At 34.3% G+C, this 17,380-nt stretch overlaps 1 protein-coding gene across 1 annotated transcript in view; it reads right to left on the reverse strand.

Moving 5' to 3' along the window:
- Positions 1-17,380, reverse strand: part of shank1 (SH3 and multiple ankyrin repeat domains 1) — a 118,388-nt gene that overhangs the window by 47,828 nt on the left and 53,180 nt on the right. The window contains 8 exon segments of the mRNA XM_056453602.1: positions 5,263-5,338; positions 5,728-5,841; positions 8,592-8,740; positions 10,506-10,630; positions 11,840-12,009; positions 12,351-12,417; positions 14,888-14,965; positions 16,780-16,896. Of these exon segments, the coding sequence (XP_056309577.1) occupies positions 5,263-5,338; positions 5,728-5,841; positions 8,592-8,740; positions 10,506-10,630; positions 11,840-12,009; positions 12,351-12,417; positions 14,888-14,965; positions 16,780-16,896 (896 nt within the window).

Here is a 17,380-nt window from a genome sequence, read left to right on the forward strand (position 1 = left end):
GTGTATTTTTTTCATGTGTGTAAATAGGACCAAGCAAGTGGGTGAGATTCAGAGAATAAATAACAAATGTGATTAATAACGTGTATATTTGTATGTAAATAATTAATGCGCTTGTATCGTGTTGTGCTGCAGAGCTGCCGGGACAGAATGACATCACATGAAGCAGCTTTATGTTTACTGTGAGGTGCTAATGAAAAGAGCTCAGCAGTGTTAATTTACCAGCACACGACTCTCAGACAGCTAGACAGACTGAGAGAGAATGAGTGAGATTACAACATGGCCACCAAAAACAGATCTTACAGTCTGGCATAGCCTTGCGTAGTCTTCAGATTTAAAGGGCTTTTGGTTAATTTCAAAGAGACTGGGATTATATGGGACAATATTTTTAGACCCAACCTACATCACAGAGGACTCCCTCATTTTCCCAAGACCTTGACATCCCTGTGAGGGACCACCATCCTTAAATGTAAAACTGTCTCTACAGTTTTTTGTACAACACTGTAAAAAGTGTAAAAATATGTAACCTGGTTACAGGAAGTTCCTTAACATGTACTGTGAACAGGGCTTGACATTAACACCCGCCAACCCGCCAAATGGGAGTAGATTTCAGCTGTGGTGGGCTAGACAGCCACTCCCACTTTGGCTGGTTGAAAATTATTTTTAAATGGCGGTTTTCTTAAAAAGCAGAGTTCAACAATAAGGATGGCCCAATGACGCAGGGCCAGCATGAGAGATGACAAAAATGCCTGTGTTCACGTGAGCAAAAGAAACCGGTGAATACCGAATGACCAGGGCCGGATTAACATAAGGGCTAGGTGGGGCTGAAGGGCCCATGGATAAAGGGGGCCCTTGATTGGCTGAAGAATTCATGAGGCGGGAGACGCCTCTTTGCGTTATGCTTTCTCTCGTCGATAATGTGAAGTATTCCTTTCGGTTCGCTGCTGTTCTTTTTTATGAATGTTTACTTTGCCCCTTTTATGAAAACGACAGTAATAATATGAAGGAATGAAATATTGGTTTTCATCAGACAATATAGCTGATGCAAATAAGTATAATAAAATAAGGATGCTAGACTTCTGTAACTCAGAAGACCACAATATTTTGCATATTAGAAGCATGGATTTTAAATATATCCCATCATTAGAGATTTATGGTCAGCTAAAGTTTTAAAGAAACATTTCAAAGGTAAACCCCTATTTAAAATATTTATTATAAAGCACTAACTTATTAACAATAATAATAAGAACAACAACAACACACATATACATATGCATATACTTTTGTGATGTAAAAAAATAAAAGGGGGCCCTTGGATTTGCTATAGCCCCAGGGCCCCAATGTATTCTTAATCCGGCCCTGGATGAGACTATCCTCCTTCACTGACGAGGGATTCATGGTCGCACGCACAGGTGATGTGATGTGCATGAATGTTTAAAAGCGCGAGCGCTCACGTTTCTTGTCCTGGGCAAAAAGGTGCAACAATGGTGCTCTAGGCAGACAATAAAATAAATAAAACAAACAAAACAATTAAGAACATACAATTAAGAACATATATTGTTTACAGAATAAGACCATATATAGATATTTAAATATGGAATATATGAAGCACAGAACACAGTCAGGTACTAATGTACTACAGGGGCAGTGGTCTTGGTAGAGTTCAACAGTTTTATTGAGGTAGAAACAAACGAAAGCTTCAATCTATTGGTTTTACACATTGGCATTCTCAGTCTTTTTCCTGATGGTAATGGCTGATATTCACTGAAAAGAGGATGTTTGGAATCAGCACTAATATTTATTGCTCTTCTTATGACCGCCTGTTCATATAGAGTCTGTATGGGCTCATATTGTTTTATTTCTATGATTTTCATGGATGTTTTTGAATATGAACCAATTTATTTTTCAATTTCAATTCAATTGTACACTATGAAACCACAATTCATTTGCTCATGCTCATTAAGCAAGCTCATACATAACACACAAAAAGTGAAATGAATAAAGAGGGGATGTGGGCATGACTTCTAAATCAAGTATTTTATATTAATAAGAATAAACTGACTTTCTTAGAATTCTCTGCATGACACTTAAATATTTTGGCTTCTTGTTGATATTACTATGTTTTTTTTTACATTTTTCCCCTTGTCAGTTATGTAGCCCCCTTATAGCATTACTTTGACTTTATGTGCTTTACCATGATGGTGTTTAGCAGTTGTGTAAATGACACTGAGAACATTCTATAAATTAGTATGTTTCGCTGCTTGTTGACAAAACATTTCATGAGCATTTCAGAGCATTCATTCATCATGTAACGTTCTCGTTCCCACATGTGTATGATTGTGTTTTGTTTTCTGTATAAAAAAGTACGATATGTAGATGTTTATACTTGGTTTAAATTGTTCAAAAAACATTGACACAATATTGAACTATAAAAGATTGAAATATGGAAGTTTATGGAAATTTAGAAATTTCTTTCACAGTTTGTATTGTGTTTTAACTTTTTAAAATTCTGGCAAATACGTTGCCGGTTATTTACTATAATTTTACAGATTTTTTTTACAGTAAAAGATCTAGTTTACACCATGCCCTAGCAACAACACGACAAGCTTCCAATTTTGGCATCCGTACCAACCACGACGCCACATGACAGAAAGAGTTAAATACCAGCCACTGCACTCTCAACGAAATGGTAAAGTAAGGCAAATTCTTTACCATCAACTACCCCATCCTCAAGTTAAAAATGACTTAACATAAAAGATTTAACCTGATTAACAAACGCAGCAAACACTGCTATTGCCGAATCACACACTGGCATCTCCATCTCTATGTCTGTCAGTTTATCACTCACTCACTCACACTTACAGCAGTGCCAGAAGAGGTGCCAATAGAAGCAGTTCAGAAGAACCCACAAAAAACTCTCCATGTGCATGACCTAAACTCAGTTAAGCCAACGACATGCATGCAGTGATTGATAAAGAATACTACAAAACCTTTTGTTATTGTATGAGAAAGATTGTTTAAGTTGAAATGTTGTATTTTGGATGCATTTAATAATATCTTAAAGTGGTCATTAAAGGAGACTCAAAAATATTTCTGCGTAAAGTATATCCACAAAAAAATTAAATAAAACAAAAAAATAATGACAGCATAATTTAGAATGCAAGAGTAATTACCCAGTTTTAAAATATGAACTGTTCATTTTATCTCTTGTAAAACGTCTCCTTAAGATGCATCATTGCTGCATGTCTGTGCCACTCTGAATGTGTTCAGAACAACTATAACTTTAACAGAACCACATTTCTGTTGGAAAAACATGCTGAGTAAGATCGTCAAACACAGACACTGTTCTGTTAGTGGATGTAAAACTGCAGCTCACCAAAGTATACAATATTCTAAATGGCTGAGTGTGTCATTTAATGCTGTGTGTAAATTACTAAAGGAAAAACATATATATTTTGGCCTCATTTCTTATGTTCTTCGCATTCTCATGTCCTTCGCAACAGACACTTTCTAAACAACATTCTAAACATACTGCCAAAATAAATAAACTTGCCTTGCCAGTTTTTCAAAATGTCATCAAAATGTCATCAAAAATCCTATTGTTCTTGGGGGCAACACTGTGAGTACATTTATTGTTAATCTTTTTTGTCATTGTCTTTTTTTGTTTTAAAAAATGTTGATTTTTTTGAAATTTAAAATATTAAAAGTAAACACGAAATATGCCCACATGGAAATCCACAGATTTCCACCAATTTTTGAGCCCACACTTTACTTAGTAACTGTGTGTAAATATATATTTTCTCAGTTTTTATATTAATATCAGTAATATTATTGAAAAATATGCAAATGTTTATATGGTGTATGTACTGTACATGTACATTACACTTTGTAAAGTAATATTTTCTCTCTTTTAGTAGATACATTATGTGAGACTTTACTAAACAAGTGCTTTTAATTGGATTTGCATTGTAAACCTAAAATAAATGTTTTTATTAAAATAATTAAAATAAAGGTTTTTGATAATGATAGTTTTTTTAAATTCATGTTTTAAGTTTTTAGTTTCTATTCTTTCAAAATTTATCCAAGTTTTAGGAACAACAAACAAAAAACTTCTAGTTGATCATTTGGTATCAGAAGTGGCTTATATTAAAGACAAAAGCCTCTAGATTATGCTTATATTACCAAAAACTGGTAAATTGATTTTGATTTTTAATGATTTAATTAAAACAGTAAGGTCTGACTTTGCTTAGACTAAAGTCTTGTCACTTAACAGAAATAATGTACAGTATAGAATATAAAGTCATGGTGCAGTGGAATAAGAATTAATATTGTGTATGACTCCTATTAGCTTGGAGGACGGCATCAATACATCTCTGCAATGACTCAAATAACTTATTAATAAAGTCTTCTAGAATGGCAAAGAAAGCCTTCTTGCAGGACTCTCAGAGTTCATCAAGATTCTTTGGATTCATCTTCAATGCCTCCTCCATCTTACCACAGACATGCTCAATAATGTTCATGTCTGGTGACTGGGCTGGCCAATGCTGGAGCACATTGACCTTCTTTGCTTCCAGGAACTTTGATGTGGAGGCTGAGGTATGAAAAGGAGTGCTGTCCTGCTGAAGAATTTACCGTCTCCTGTGGTTTGTAATGTAATGGGCAGCACAAATGTCTTGATACCTCAGGCTGTTGATGTTGCCATCCATTCTGCAGATCTCTCACACGCCCCCATACTGAATGTAACCCCAAACCATGATTTTTCCTTCACCAGACTTGACTGATTTCTGTGAGACTCTTGGGTTCATGCGGGTTCCAGTCGGTCTTCTTCAGTATTTGTGATGATTGGGATGCAGTTCAACAGATGATTCATCAGAAAAATCTACCTTCTGCCACTTTTCCAAATGATCAGCTAGAAGTCAAGCTATTATTTGTCACTCTTACAACTGGGATCGACGACAAGACTTTTGTCAGGCACTGTACATTTTGATAAATAAATAAATAAATAAATAAATAAATAAATAAATAAATAAATAAATAAAATAAAAATAAAAGCAACAAACAAAAAATCTCTGATATTCTACGACTGTCAAAAAATATACAAATTTCCTTGACTTTTAATGTCTGGAACAGACCTTTTAAAATGATATTCCAGAAATTCCATGACCCGTGAGAACCGTTCACAGCAGAAAGTTCTTCATTTTGACACAGCAGTATCCAAATATCAGCACCACACCTGAAAATGGTCAACAGTAAAAGTGATCTTACCTGGGTGCATCGAAGCTGTCGTAAGATCCAACAGTATAATGCCGGAAGAGTCTCTTGGCTCTCTCACTGCGGCTTTCTGAAAGATGCAAACACAACCGCATCCACATTGTCACAAGTTGATATCCCTTATATCAGTAGAGGCTGCAACTACAGCATGATAACAAAACACATGTCCGACTGGAAGTTTCCCGCTCTGACAGAGCGCATTGGCTCAAACCACGGTGAGTTTAGCCAGCGTGAAATGGCACAATCGCTCCCTCTCACACTCCAGTAGTGCTGTAAACTATTAATAGTCATCATAGCTGCTCTCCCTCACTGAGTCTGGCATCACAACATCACAGAAAAGCTGTGGCAATCCGACTGTCCTGCAAACACATCTGGGACTATGGAAATGACAGCTCCGAGTGTACAGCGCAGATGTCTTTGATACTTATAATCTGTTTGTGTGTGAGAAAGGAGTCTCACCTGAACGAGATTCCAGGCTACGGAGAGCAACTTCCTCCACGCAGTCTGAGGGGAACCAGCCTGTACGTCCTCGAACCGTCCCTTCCCAATAGCCTCCTTCACCCACACTCAGCACTGAGGGAATCAAGAGAAAACAACAGTGTGTGTGTGCGTGTGTGTGTAGGTCAGATACAAGTACACAATGAAGAAACCAGAAGCATCATGACACATTTTTGAGGCAGGTGGATTTTTAAATATTTCAGAGCTCATTTAAATGATAAAGTTTAGGGGTTCAAGCACGAAGCGCTGAAACCCTCATGTATTTGTTAAGATTTTTATTTATTTATTTATTTATTTTTCTGCTCTAGTTTGTATTGCTTTGACACAGAAACCACTGCAGGCCTGTAGCCAAGGGGGGTTTGGGTGGTTTGAAAGACCCACCCCTCACTGACAAAGGTCCAGACTTTGTCCCATACATGAGCTCATTTGTCCTATTCTGACTGCTATGCCATCATAATAAGTGACAACAACACATCGAAAAGGATTTAAGACCAAGCCGAATCCTCTGTTGGCTGTCGTGACTTCAGCTAATCAGTTTGGCCAATGCTAACAGATATTTTTCATGAGTCCAACCTCCAGCTGTGCAAGACTTTACTACTTTATTGTTTTTAAATGGAGAAAACAGTTTTCAATTAACTTTTTTCTAAATCTTGGACCTTGTTCATGAAACAAAAAATTACCAATAAAAAGGTGTGAAGCTCCAAAAGCGGCCCATATTATTCATTCATACTATTTTGGCTATTGATGATATCCATGAATTTTCAAATAAACTTTTTTTTCAAGAGAGGCTAGAAAAATTGTGAAGTTCTAAATTATTATTATTATTATTATTAGTAGTAGTAGTAGTAGTAGTACTATTATTATTCAAATGGACCAATTCTGACTGCAGAAAATTGAATGAGCTGGCCAGTTTGATATTTATGATTTGCTTAATAAATGCAATAGGCTTCTTTTTAATTTAAAATGGATTTATGATATACGATGTAATAAATTTGTATTTTAAAAATAAGTATTTTTTCATATTTCTTTATTCTAAAACTTTAGGAAATATTTTTGGTACATCAAAAAGTGTGGTTATGATGACCATTCGACAAGTTAATCCAGCTAAAAATAGTGCTTAAAATCTATTTAAATCTCATAATTAAATAGAAAATGGTAAATAGAAAAGGTCCACGTTTTGAGAAAAAAGAATCACCCCTTTCAGCAGGCTGGCTACTGGCCTGCACTGCTGTCCTGCAAACTGTTTATTAACATTTACATTTATTATTAATATTTATATTTGTTAACTCAATCTATAAACTCTAACACTTTAAATTAATTTAATTGTTGATTAAACTACTTACAGACTTCCTAACTAATAAATAACCGTATTCTACTAAAATGCTTGAACCCCGATAATTGCTGCTTGCAGCTATATTTGTTGTTGTTTTCAATATAAATAAATATGTAAATAAAAAAACAGGGTTCAACAAGGTTTTGGTCAGGGCACGACCGTTCCAAATAGAGATTGCTGAGAAAGTGTATTTTATGCACTGTATGTACGTACATTTATGTACAAAAATAATCTTAAGGTTAATATATGTAATTGATTATATTTGCTTGTGCTTAAGTCTAAAATGTTATGAGATTTGAAGTCAGCTGTGTATATGATTTTTTTTATTTTTTTTAAGTGATATATTTAAGTTACTAAGATGACATTACAGAAATTTTAACACAATGATCACAGTCTTCCACCTTACATGATATTTCAGAAATCATTTTAAGGTGCTGATTTACTGCTCAAGGGGCATTTTTATTATTAATACCAATTCTGAAAAAAGTTTTATTGATTATTGAATATTTTTTTAAGAACAGAAAAAGCAACAGAATTTATTTGAATCAAAATCATTTCTATAACACTGTAATGTTAAAAAAGACTTTCACAAAAAAAAATTCCTTTCACAAAAAAACAAAACAATATATTTATACTGGATATTAATATTTGATATTTAGTTTGGATATGACCGTGGTCCCCTGCACACATACTTTAGTCACATCAAAAATTACCATTAATATTTAAACTACATTATTTTTTTACTTTGGTTTCATCTTACAGAAATAGTACTGCCTCTATAGCCTTGTTTACACCTGGTATTACAACATTTTGTCAGTCCTATCACAAATGTACAAATCTATCTAAGCTTGTCCACTTTCAACCAATTCCAGAGGTAGCCAAAAATTAATACTGCTTTAAAAAAAAAAATTACAGTATTGCTTTTGTAGCATAAATACTCGTGTCTTTTGACTTGACCTGATTTTTATGGCACATGTTGTGAGAAAGAATATCACAATAAGGTATCCATGATTTGTTCATTTAAAGTATTCTTGTGTCACACTGAGCATGTCTGCAAAAAATGTATATGTCTTTACAAAATCAGAACACAAGAGATCCCATCAATATGCATGCTAATCAATCAAAAGATCAGATCACTAAAAAGAGGTTAATACCAGTTGGAAACAGGACCCTACACTCCTTAAAAATAATCACTGCATGACGCTCCTGATACACAAACACACACACATTGAATCACAAAACACATGCAAAGACATGATGGCTTTCGAGTTGTATGCACATGCATGCACGCTGACATTGCTCACAAACAGACATATACTGACATACCAACACATATCACCAGAATACATACACAGACAACGTTTATCCACACCTGTGGAAAACATACAGAAACAAACACACATTTAATGGGATCGATTTACACACACGCACTGCGCACGTCATTGCTCCTGCTCCCGAAAAGAGAGACGCACTCACACACACACACATTCACCTTTGACTTTGTCTCCCTTGTTGAAGCTGATTTCGCGGTCGCCCTGGGCCGAGTGCGAGCGGGTGGCAACAAACACACGGCCAGGAACGGCACTGTAGAGACGCCGTCTCTGCCCGCTGGCTGTGCCCTGGCTACTGATGGATCCCGCTCTACACAATGGCACAGGTATCAGACAACAGGGTTATCATGCATTTACTACTGGCTTTACTCATTCAAGTGTCTGTCTTCATCAGATGTGACTACACTGGAAATAAAATGGCTGTTTGGTGTTGTAAAATTTCCCGTCATCATTTTTAAACTGTAATATTAAATGTCAATGATAGCTAAGTAAATTGTTTTATATTTACACATTTACTTGATGTCATAAATGAAAGAGTTAATTTACTAGTAACATTTCAATGTTTTCTAATCATTACAAATAAGCCTGGTAATATTAAGAACATTTTAATCGAAAATGTATTGACTTGGTTGGCATAAGCAGGAATGCCGACAAAAAGCCACAATTCAATTCGAAAACAATTCATTAGAATGACTGCACAGAGACCTTGTAAGGCACTTTATCATCAGTTTTTGGGGAAAGAATATGACTGTTTTTGCTTTATTTAATATTGAAAAGTTTCTGTGTAATGTTTTCACCTCTGATACATTTAAAAATACTGATCTTGATTATTTTTTAAACTAGTAATGATTACATAATTATACACTGAAAAACATTATTCAAAGATGATTCCTTGGATTTCCTAATTTTTTTTTTACGTTTAGCGGTTGTAAACAATTTATTTGAGCTGAATTTAAACAAACAAATTAAGTTGATTATTATTAAATTTAATTTGTTTGTTTAAATTCAACACAAATACATTGTTTACAACAGTTTTGCAGACACCATGTTTTCAGTGTGAAGCAGCATATAAAGTGAACATTTTACAGAATAAAATATATACTAACTTGTAACTGATATGATTTATTTAATTTTTATAGAAGCTAAGTTCCTCTTGCTAAAAAAAAAAAACGTTACTTGATTCATTTGAATAAATCAGATTAAAAATGAAAGATAACCAATAATCAATGTTTAGAAGTGTTAGGTTAAACATTAAGTAACATTTACATTTTTTATGATAATTACAAATTAATTGGACTTGAGATAAGGTTAGTCAAATTCACTTAAAAAAATTGTTATCAGGATATCATCAAGTAATTCTTAGTCAGTTTTTTCAGTGTACTAATGATGATTTAGGCATAGAGTTCACAAACACTGTCAGATGCCAAAAGGACAACAAAAATGGTACCAATATTTGTTCACAGCGCACTGTAATACTAATCATGATTTTAATGTACAGCACATATTCATTCCAAATTTTGGATGGTCAGTCATTGATTCATCTATTATAAATCTTAAATCTTGTTAAAGCAAAAAAATAAATAAATAAACAAAGAAATAAAACATTAAGGGTTTAAATGCTTTTTGATTAAATGCATGTAGCAAGTTGCAGAGAATGCAGTGAACACCATGATATTGTGATATGACTAAACAGTATTCATAAATAGCTATCGAGTTCTCAATTTAAAGGGATAGTTCACCAAAAAATTAAAAATTACTCACCCTCTAGTAACCTCTATTCTGAAGAATGAAAGCCATTGACATCCATACTAAAAAAATACAAACCATTGTACAAACTCTATGGTATTCAGAGGTTACATGTTTTCAACATTCTTCAAACTATCTACTTTTGTGTACAGCTGAAGAAAGAAAGGCATACAGGTTTTCAACAAGTCAAGGGTGAGTAAATGATGACAATTTTCCCTTTTGGTTGAACTATCCCTTTAAATGAGTAGGCTAGGATCTGAAAAATTTAATTGCATGCGCCAGAGCTTAACAAGTAGATAATGTTGTCCTTTCTTCTTGCTCTTCCTCACCCTTGTCTTCCACGTGTTTGCCGGCTCCGATCGTCCCGGTCACCTGTTCGGCCACGAGACGGGGAACGTGTTCGGGCTCCACGGGGACTGCTGGAGCTACGTAAGGTGCCGCCATGCTTTAGACCCTGAGATATACATGTTATTATGATAAGCAGTAGGGTAATTATGATCTCAGATCATCTTCAGGGTATGTACTTTGTCCAAACCAACAGTATCTATGCATAGAGTGTGACAACAGTTAAAGATAGCCCTTTAAAGAGATAGATCTCCCAAAAATGAAAATGTCCTCACCGTTTACTCACACTCAAATGGTTCTCATTTTTTTCTGAATTTCTTTCTTTAGTTGATCACAAAATAAGATATTCTGAAGAATGTTGGAAAAATGCAGCCATTGATTTACAACAGAAAATAGTATGGAATAGTCAGTGGCTGCTGCTTTCCAACATTTTTCAGAATATCTTACTTTGTGCCCAACAGAAGAAAGAAACTCAGGTTTGGAACAAGTGGATAGTGAGTAAATAATGACAGAATTTTCAATTTGGGTGAACTATCCATTTAACTCCTTAACTTAAGTATTTTTCACATTTTTACATTTAATATTTATTTGAAAAAAACTGACATAATATTTAATATAAATTACTATAATATTTACATAATATTTACAATAATATTTACTATAAATGTACAATTTGTATCATTTTAAAGTGCTTAAAATGAACATTTCTGGCGTCTTTAAATATTTTGTATATTGAATATTATTTACAATTCATTCATTTAATATTTTTAATCTAAACTACCATCCAAAACTAAAGCTAATTTAAAAATGTGAACAGAATAACTTTTCTTAATTAGAATATTTCACTTTAAATGTATAGTATTATTTTTCTTTTAACACATTTTTCTATGTAATATTTATTTTAAAGTTAATTATGCATTATTACTATTGTACTAGGGCTGCACGATATTGTTAAAAACTGGCATTGCAATATTTTCATTCACTGTGATATATATTGCAATATAAATGCAATTTCATCAGACAACTTGAATAGCTTGTAAAGAATTCATAATTTTAGATCAATAGGGATGATTCTGTAGGAGAGCGTACCTGCATTAAATATCCTTTCAAGAGTAGACTTAGACTTACACTAAAATTTAGATTTTGAGATTTAAGACATTTTAAGACCCTGCGGATACCCTAGATATATTGTGCAGCACTATATTGTACACTACCATTCCAGAGTTGCTAATGGATAGCTTTTTATGAATTCAAAAACAACATATTTATGAAATACAATGACAACAACAACTAAATCACTCATCGATTGATCAATTACCTGTACAGAGACGATGTTTGATCCTGCAGCATTGGGAAAGGCAATCCAGTCTGGCACATTCATGCTGTTATCACTGTTGGCCCGTAGGAAGGGGTGCGGATGAGGCAATCCAAGAGTCCGTGAGCTCTCCCTCCTCTGGGGGGCATATTTAGGAGACTCCAAAAAGGGAACTGACAAAAAAAGTAAGTGAGTGAGTAAAGATGCAGGGAGAGACATGCAATAAGTACACTGCAACTGCCCAATGGCTTTCAATATTCATTCCATGTGTACAATCACACACTTCATGTATCATCTGCATTAAAACATCATTGCAAAGCGTCATGACTTCAGCAAATATCCCCTTCTGAGTGTCTAAGGAGCAGTGAACACTGCTTGGGGGTTGTGTGAATCGCAACGCAGCTAAACAGAGACAAAAGTATCAAGTTCCAAATGTCACACAGCGAGAAGAGCAAACAAATGATCTCAGACAGAATTAAAAATACCACCACAAACAAAAATCTGAGCTCCTTACCTACATCTGATTCACGGTGGTTTTTAATTATTTCTCCAAGCTCGAAATGGCCAGACATCACAGCCACCTACAAAAAAGTTCACACACGCTTAATATTTGCATCTGTGAATGACGCACAATGACGCAAGGCTTGGGAATAACATAATATTAAACACACACACACACACACGCACACACACACACACACACACACACACACACACACACACACACACACACACACACACACACACACACACACACACACACACACACACACACACACACACACACACACACACACACACATAAATATGCATTCACTTTCCTTCATATTAAACACAAACGCAGCTGGCTCTGTGGAGATGGCTGAGGTTGAAGTAAAACTCTTTTGGCTCACTACAGTTTAGCTCCACCTGGGACTTGCAACGCATACAGAAACACTTTACGGTAACACATAACAAACATACAGTACAGCTAGTGAAACGTGTAATTTCTGTGTCCCTAGTGTCACCACATGACAGTAAAAGAATGAAAATTGTTCACAAGTACAACGATACACTGGTAATTTAATAACAAAAACTTTTTTTTACATTAAACTCACACATGCACTAAATAAGCCAGGAAAATTTTAAATGTTTATATTATTAATAATAATAATAATAATAATAATTCTTATTATTATTATTATTATTATTATTATTACTATTAATATTCATAAATAATTATCATTAATTGTATTATTATTTATATGTGTTATTTATGTGTTATGTGTGGTGTGTAGTTTGCTATATATAAAATTGTTATTATTATTCTTAATATCCATAAATAATTATTATTAAGTTAATTTCATTATTATTCATATGTGTTATTTATGTGTGGAGTGTGGTTTGCTGTACATAAAATGATTATTACTATTATTAATATTATTATTAATAATAATAATAATAATAATAATAATAATAATAATAATAATAATAATAATAATAATAATAATATTTATTATCACATTATAATTATCGTTAAGTTCATTTTATTATTATTTATTATTCATATGTGTAACTTATGTGTTATGTGTGAAGCGTGGTTTGCTATACATACAATTATTATTTTTATTACTATTATTATTATTATTAATAATAATAATAATAATAATATTCATAAATAATTATCATTAATTGTATTATTATTTATGCGTGTTATTTATGTGTTATGTCTGGTGTGTAGTTTGCTATACATAAATTATTATTATTAATCTTATTATTCATAAATAATTATCATTAAGTTAATTTTGTTATTATTTATGTGCTATGTGTGGAGTGTGGTTTGCTGTACATAAAATTATTATTATTATTATTATTATTATTATTATTATTATTATTATTATTATTATTATTAAATAATTATCATTAAGTAAATTTTCTTCTTATGTACATGTGTTATGTTATGTGCGGGTGTGGTTCGCTATATGTAAAATTATTATTATCATTATCAGTCAGTGTGGACCACAATCCAATTTTACTTCACTGTAAAAGAGCAGCTCAGACATTTGACCTAATATCTCCTTTTGTGTTTCATGGAATAAAAGGAAATTTTTAGAACAACTTGACAGTGCATAAATTATGGATGAGCAAAAAATAATAATTCTAACAATAATTCTACACCATGCAAAGAGAGATAGTGGCATTAATAAGAATCTGTATATTAAATATTATTGCATATAAATTGCATATTTTCTCTGCATATTAAACTTAACATTCAACATCCGATTAATGTATTTCAACATAGGGAGCATAGATTTATTTCAGCGTCAATATCATAGTAAATCTTGATTAATAAATTAATAAATAGCATTAACTTTATTTCCATATTCCAAAAAACTGAAAAAAAGAAGATAGTCTGCAACTATATGTTCATTCATTCATTTATTTTTCTTCAGCTTAGTCCTTTATTTATCATAGGTTGCCACAGCGGAATGATCCACCAACTATTTTGGCATGTTTTATGCAGCAGATGCCCTTCCAGCCACAAGCCAGTACTGAGAAACACCCATTCACTCTCATATTCAGACACACTGGTGGAAACCCATGCAAACACTGAGAGAACATGCAAAATCCACACAGAAATGCCACTGGCCCAGCCGGGACTTGAACCAGCATCCTTCTTGCTGTGAGGCGACAGTGCAAACCAATTTGCCACCCAACAATATGTTCCTCTGTCAAATTATTTTAGTGTAGTCTGTACATCTTTATATGTCTTAATTCCTGCACCATGATGTTTGACATGTGATGCTCATTTTACATAATAAAATACAGTAGCTGAATGTTACTTTGAATATTCCCTGTCTTGTGTTTTACAATGTACAATTTTTTAAAAAATAAACGTACACTCTTCCAAGTTAACTTGACCCACAGTCCATACCTAAGGCTAGAGGAGGGTTTGTAGGAGTTTAGATTTCTTTAATTACTTTGTTTAACCTATTAATAACATGCAGAGTGTTGATAAAAAAGTGAACCCAAATAACAACCTGCCAGTGCCAGTGGCAGTGTGATAATTACCTGGAATGAGTTCTGCCCACTGTTATTCTTTGTGTCCTTCTTAGCTCCTCGATACAGCAGGATGCGGGCACAACTCTCCTAAACAGAAAAATGAGACAATAACAGCCTTAAGACATTGAGGACATCTGAGGCTTACTATAAAACATAATAAAAGTTTAGCACGCTGTAAATACACCACTTGTGCACAAAACAATGAAATCTTCACTGAGATCCTTTAAAATACACTACAAAGACCATGCTAGTGACTGGCTCTCCTGGTGAAGAACATGGCACTAAACCAGCATGAACTAGCCTGAAAAATCATGGTGTGGTGAGACAGACATTTTTAGTAGGAGATACACACGATTTTTTATTTGATGTTTGAAGCAAATAAAACTAAAATATGAAGACAAAATAGTGACATATAATAGTGACAATGAGACATATAGTTGCTCCTCCCATTTAAAAACAACAACCAATATTCTTTTGTTTTTATCACTGTTCTGATAATTCGACTGGTTAAGATCAAGTGCAACCAATGAAAAGTAAATCAGCAAATGCTAATTTTCTCACTGTTTTGTAGCAATCTAGCTACTAGCTATTATGATACTAACATATATAATACTTTCTTTTTAATTTCACGGTTACGAACAGCAAACTGCTGAAGAACAGAATATTGAAAAAATGGCCCCTTTCTTCCTATGCAGATATTATGGTTAGAATTTGCAGTGAAGTAAAGTGAGTTAATTAGGAGTTCATTCACTCCCCACAACTTCGATTCCCACCAGGACTGGGAATTGAACCTTAACCTTTGTATTATCAAACTCCTAAACCATTAGGCTACAACTGCCCCAAATTAGGGCCATAGCAGTGAGAGGCACACATCCTAGCCACTAGACCACCAGACAAACAACATGAAAGCATGAACTTTTAAGACTTATAGTCTAACCTCTCAACTATTGTAATGTGTTACTAGCCGGTTGCCCTCCTGGCCTAATTAACAAACTTCTGATTCAACTGCAGCTGCTGGAGTGCTTTCTAAAACAAAGAAATATGATCATATTATTCCAGTTCTTTCATCATTGCACTGGCTCCCTATTAAATATCGTATACATTTTACAATTTTATTGACCACCTACAAAGAGCTGGGAACACTTCCCTAAAGACATCATAATTTGAACGGCATATGCCCTTATGTTTGTTTTTCATCATCCAGAGCTCTCCATAATCCTGGACCAGGCCGTATCCTGAGCTGATGCTGTGGTGGTCATGGAGGAGTGGAGAGCATGAGACTGATTCCTGAAAGACCTCAGTGACAGACATGTCTCCGCATTGATCCCATGGGCTGGCTTGATCACCCACCGGTGACCTACTCACACCTGCAGCTTCTTCACGGTGGACATCCAGCGTTCTCCAGCCTCCGGCGCCTAGAGTGCTTCTTTGCACAAGAAGTTTGGCCAAAGGAGAAATGGTTTCTCTAGGTTTTTTTCCCTTCACTTTTGTCAATTGGTGAAGTTCCTCGTCACTGTCTTCACTGGCTTGCTTGGTTTTGGGATTTGTGGAGCTGCGCATTCATGGATTTCCTCTTCAGCGCTTGGAGTTTCAGCAGTGAAAATTAAACCACAACTGAACTTAACTAAACTGAACTTAAACTCTGAAAACAGGACTGACACAGTTTCAGTTCACTAGAACTTCTATGTTAAGCTGCTTTGACACAATTTACATTGTAAAAGCGCTATAGAAATAAAGATCAATTCAATTCATTAAACACCACACATCATTGTGGCAGATAGGCAGTGAAGGCAAAAAGGGATCCAAGCTTCTACTAGTAAGGTGCACCTATAAAGTAAGTTGGTGAGTATATAAAATATTTGCTTTGTTTTGTCTTTGTGTGTGAGGCACAGTGGTTATACCTTATTATATAAAGCACATATGTGCAGGGCAGTGTTTCCTGAGGCATTCTGGGATGAGGAGTCCGCACCATAAAAAAGCAGGTGCTCTAAATGTTGAGAGTTCCCATTTTGACACGCCTGGAGAGAAAGAGAGAGAGAGAGAGAGAGAGAGAGAGAGAGAGAGAGAGAGAGAGAGAGAGAGAGAGAGAGAGAGAGAGAGAGAGAGAGAGAGAGGCAAAGTAAATGCTGCTGAATAATACTGATTGATAAAGAACAACAATGAAACAAAAGAGAGAGAAGTGGATTAGAAGAGGCAGAATCAGTCATTTGACATGAGAAAGGGAAAAGGAACAAAGAATAGATTTTATAGATTGTCAGAACTGACACATTTATTAATTAGCACCACAGTGAACGTGTGAGTGAGAGGAAGAAAACGAAAGTATGAAAATAGAAATGAAAATGCTCTCATGTACAGAGAGACGAAGAACTGAGCAGTGATTCTCAATTTTTTTTTTTTTCCTGGTTTGAGAATGAATTTCTAAATTTGTTCAGATGTCTGTAACGTCTAGTTTAGCTTTTATAAATATTACATTTAATCAGTAAACCCTCCAAATGACCTTAC

Source organism: Danio aesculapii, chromosome 3 (genome assembly GCF_903798145.1).
Source record: "Danio aesculapii chromosome 3, fDanAes4.1, whole genome shotgun sequence".
Lineage (NCBI taxonomy): Eukaryota > Metazoa > Chordata > Actinopteri > Cypriniformes > Danionidae > Danio > Danio aesculapii.